This window comes from Corylus avellana, chromosome ca2, assembly GCF_901000735.1.
Source record: "Corylus avellana chromosome ca2, CavTom2PMs-1.0".
NCBI classification, from domain to species: domain Eukaryota; kingdom Viridiplantae; phylum Streptophyta; class Magnoliopsida; order Fagales; family Betulaceae; genus Corylus; species Corylus avellana.
In genome coordinates, this window is record NC_081542.1 from 41,295,189 (window position 1) to 41,299,621 (window position 4,433).

The 4,433-nt window shown below is 36.1% G+C and overlaps 1 protein-coding gene across 1 annotated transcript; it reads right to left on the minus strand.

The window, feature by feature from the left end:
- Positions 1-479: 479 nt before the first annotated feature.
- On the minus strand, positions 480-2,246 carry LOC132172163 (serine/threonine-protein kinase-like protein ACR4). The gene is made up of 2 exons (XM_059583613.1): positions 1,537-2,246; positions 480-1,450 (listed from the first exon to the last, which is right to left on the minus strand). Exons 1-2 carry the CDS (start codon positions 2,084-2,086, stop codon positions 1,008-1,010), a joined length of 993 nt encoding a protein of 330 aa, XP_059439596.1. The 5' UTR covers positions 2,087-2,246; the 3' UTR covers positions 480-1,007.
- Between the last annotated feature and the right edge of the window lie 2,187 nt (positions 2,247-4,433).

Consider the following 4,433-nt stretch of genomic DNA (forward strand, 5'->3'; position numbering starts at 1 on the left):
ACTCAATGTATTACAATGAACTTTTATAACAAACATTTTACTTTGAAGCTCCCTTTAAAGCATATGTTGAAGACACCTCTTTTAACCAATAACAATTTTTGAAAGACTTTTACGTTACGATTCTAAAAGTTAAAGGTTTAACTAAATCATTATCTAAATAGCATTAGGGTTTTTAGATTGATGGTTAAGCCGTTTATCACTTCCATTCCTACATGCCACCACGGACAAAAAAAAAAAAAAAACCAATAATTGCATTCAAACTAATCACCTTCGAATTATAATAAGATAAGGGTCCATTTTACCTCAAAAAAACAAAACAAAAAAAAAGACATGGGTCCCTTATGGGTCACAAGTACTATACATCATGTGAACATTAGAACAGTTGTAGCCTTTGGCTAAAAAACAAAAACAAAAATCATACGTAGCCAATAGCCATATAATTATGCAGATGATTTATGTTTAATCAAAAGAGGAAGCAATGACAAGGAAATAAAGAGGTTGATTGAAAGAAAGGTATTAGGGTCCCTTTCATCACAAAAGAGATTCCCCGTTCCTCACGCAAACAAAAACATCAAAAATTCACCGTCCAAAGGACAAAGTCACCTGTTCCCACCTTTCCATTCAACTGTTCCCACAGAATACTTGTCAAACACATGCAGGACAACTCTAACATGTTGTGTTGCTCTTTCAGCCCCATAAAAGTTCATACTCTCTTAGATGATTTGATTTGATCAAAGTCAAATGCCCAAATTTTCCAATTTTTCTTCGAATATTCTGATTAGATACTTGTAGCAGCAGCAACCTTTTTAGACCAAAAGTATACTTGGCTCCGCGGATAACTTAGGAGGCACCAATTTATTAAAGAATAATGCTATTTTGTAGATTATTATACGATTATTATATAATCTTCTGAGTTTTACCGTCACATTATCAAATTGTATGACAATCGTATAACAGTTTAGTTATAAAATAGCATCTAAATTGGCTCATTTTGGAGAGGCAGTGAATCAAAAGCATACCTCCATCTCCAAACTGTTCAAAATTGCAGCCACTTGACCCATTGAAGGCCTGCTCTTCCTTGAGTTACCAACACAAGCTGAAGCAGCTTTAGCCAGTCTAACAAAAGGATTTAAATCAGAAGGAATTACGAGTCTTGGGTCCAAAAGCTCAGAAAATCTCATGTCTTTAATCAATGGCAATGCCCATTTAACAAGTAACTTTTCTTCACTTTCTAATCTCCCACTCAAAATTTCTAACAAAAGCACCCCAAAACCATAAACATCATTTTCCTTGCAAGCACCAGCCTCATCATCCACATACCCCATTAGGCCTTTCTTCTCTTGGGATGCCAAAAACGATAGCCCATAATCACTAACTCTTGCACAAAATTTCACATCAATCAAAATATTCGAGGCCTTGACACAACCATGGACAATATTCGGTGTCATACCTGTTAGTAATTAAAATATAAATTAAATGATTAAATTTATGATATCAGATATCAGAAGCGTTCAGATAAGTGGTGATTTACAATACCTTCGTGCAAGTACTCGAGCCCTCGGGCAGCGCCGGCTGCAATCTTCAAACGGTTGCTCCAATCCAACAGAGTCGCCCCATCTGGGTTTTGATGTAAATAGAAATCCAAACTTGCCATGCCAACAAACTCCATAACTATAATTCTCTCACCAGGAGCTTCTGAATAGCCTATAATTGGCACTATATGGGGGTGTTGGGCAAAAGAAAGCGACTTGATCATAGTAGAAAACCTGAATCCTGCATTACTCAACACCAGCCGTGAAAGAATCCGCTTGACGGCCACCACCACTTCTCCTTCTTCTAGTACGCCTGCATACACCGTTCCTAGGCGGCCCTGGCCGACAATTCTCCGGTGGTTGAAGCCGTCGGTGGCAGCATCGATATCCGTTAACAGGTACGCGCGAGCACAGAGCTTGATGGGAAGTGTTTCTTCAGATTCAACAGGTTTCTTTTTGCAGAAACGGTAGAGGAAAATAGTAAGAACGATGAGGGAGATTGATAGGCTAACCAGGACAAAGTAGTAAGCAATATGCGCATGAGTTTGGTTCATTTTCGATATCTTTTTGCAGGGTTTGATGGGGGATTTGAGTATGAATAAAGGAAGAGTTGGTATATATGGGAGATCAAAAGCTGGTGAGGACCAAATCAATGAGTAGAAAATAGAGGGTATCTTTTGGAAAATGGGTGAGAAAGTTGGAATTCTTTCTCTAGTTTTAGTTATGTGTCGTTTGTTTTTGCTAATGGTTGGCCGCCTCCTTTACTTTATCAAACATGTAGTTAGAAAGTGTAGGAAAAACAAGCTGCAATATGACGTATATATGCTAACAATTTAGTGTGTTTTTTATTGTATTTATGTGTGAAATTCTTTTGCTTTGTCATGCTTAGGTATATATACCTCTTCATTCATGACTGGGATTCCTCATGAGTTTCAGTAAACAGAAGGGTTACGTTTCAAGCATTGACAGGATAAAACATCTCTAAACTAGAATAATAAAAGTAGTTGACTGACTTTCACCTTTCCTTTGGGGGCAATCTACTATATTTGTCTTGTATGGAACGAGTAAACTGTAACGATATTGGAAAAGCACTATTACTTTTAAAATGACCGTCAAATTATAATTTCAATTTGGCTAAGTCACTTATAAAGTTAGTCTCACTTAATAAATAACCAGTGTAATACTTAACACTCATTAGCGTATTATAATCTATCCATTCAAAGGGGGCTACCCACCAACTACTAAAGAATCTCCTTTCTAAAATGATGTTTTCCAATTTAGGGTGGATGATTTTAAGATGACTATGAGAGCAGCTTAATTTTACCTCACCAACTAGGAGATCATTAGGACCAGTCTTTTATGTTCAGACATGAAGAACATTTCCTATAGTCTACAGAGTCACCACATATAGCTAATATCAGAGACAAAAGGAGGGGATGGCTGGTATTGGGACAAAATTAGCTAAATCTATATATATTTGGGACAAAATAATTAAGCTTGCCCCCTACCCAGAAAGTAACTAAATTGGCCCTATTATAACAAAAATTATTTTATACTCAAACCTTAAACAATTGATCAAATTTATCATGAGCAACAACCCAAATCTGTCATTAGCCTACAAGATCAAAGTAAAAATAAATAAATAAAATAAAATAAAATAGAATAAAATAAAATTTGACGTAGCAAGGGCAATAACAAAAGAAGTTGAAATTATAAAACCGGCTGAATGCAGATCATAAAGCATGGCTCCCAGCTAATTGAGCAACCCAACAACATAAGATGGATATCAATCCGTGTCAACTACCATGGGAAAAATCATGCAAATAGTCATATGAAAAAGATTGGGCATGGATGCACTCACTCATATACATTGCTAATTAACCACACGGAATAAGGAAGTGATGATTGCGTGTCTATGAACAAGTTTTAAGAATGAGCTCCTAATTAAGACACACGGCGAACCGTTGGATTACATCCTTAATTTCGGGCTTTGAGTTTTTTTTTTTTTTTTTTTTTTTTATTCTATTCTATTCTATTCAACATGGGAGAAGGGAAAAAGCCGAGGGTTCTCCTCTTTTGAATAGTGGGAAACTGATCTTAAACGTCTCTTAAGGTATTATCTTGAACAGTGGCGGAAGCAATGGGAGCCTTGTATGCCTTGGAATTTGGTAGAGACTTGGGATTCCAAAATATTAGATTGGAAAGGGACTCCAAAATAGTGGTCCAAGCTATTATCGGGAGACTTCCTTGGGGAAAATTGGGCCACATTATTGAAGATATCCATGTTATCGTGACGGGGTTTAAGACATGGAGGTTGGAGCATGTAAAAAGAGAAGTTAATAAAGCAGCTCATGGCTTGGCAAGGGTAGCAGAGATTACATGAATTTTTAGAATTTGGATGGAAGAAGTCCCTGATATTATGAGTCATATTGTTCTCTTAGAGCAACTTTCTCTTGGAGTTTAGTGCCTCGTGCTCTTGGTATTTAGAGCTTTGACTCTAGATGTTTTTGTATTATTTCAGATTATTTGAATGAGATCGGTTTTATTTAAAAAAAAAAAAAAAAAAAAAACCTAGATTAATAAACGCAAGGACGTCAATCATAGGCTTCTTTTTTAAGTAATCATTAGGCAAATTAGGCACATGTCTAAGGCATCCAAATAATAATTGATAATAAAGATTTATTCTATGAAAAAAATTAAGGCTCTAATTTTGATCAGTACTCTCTAATTAAGGCTTCCAAGTATAGGTTTTCAATGGGTAACTCAATCAACTGGAGATCATATTTTATGAAACGGAAGTCTTTTGTTGCGAAAAAAAAAAAAATTCAATAAATTGAGATCACCCAAAATGGGCCCTACCGAGCCCAATCATGCAAATTGATACCGACCATAACCATCAAA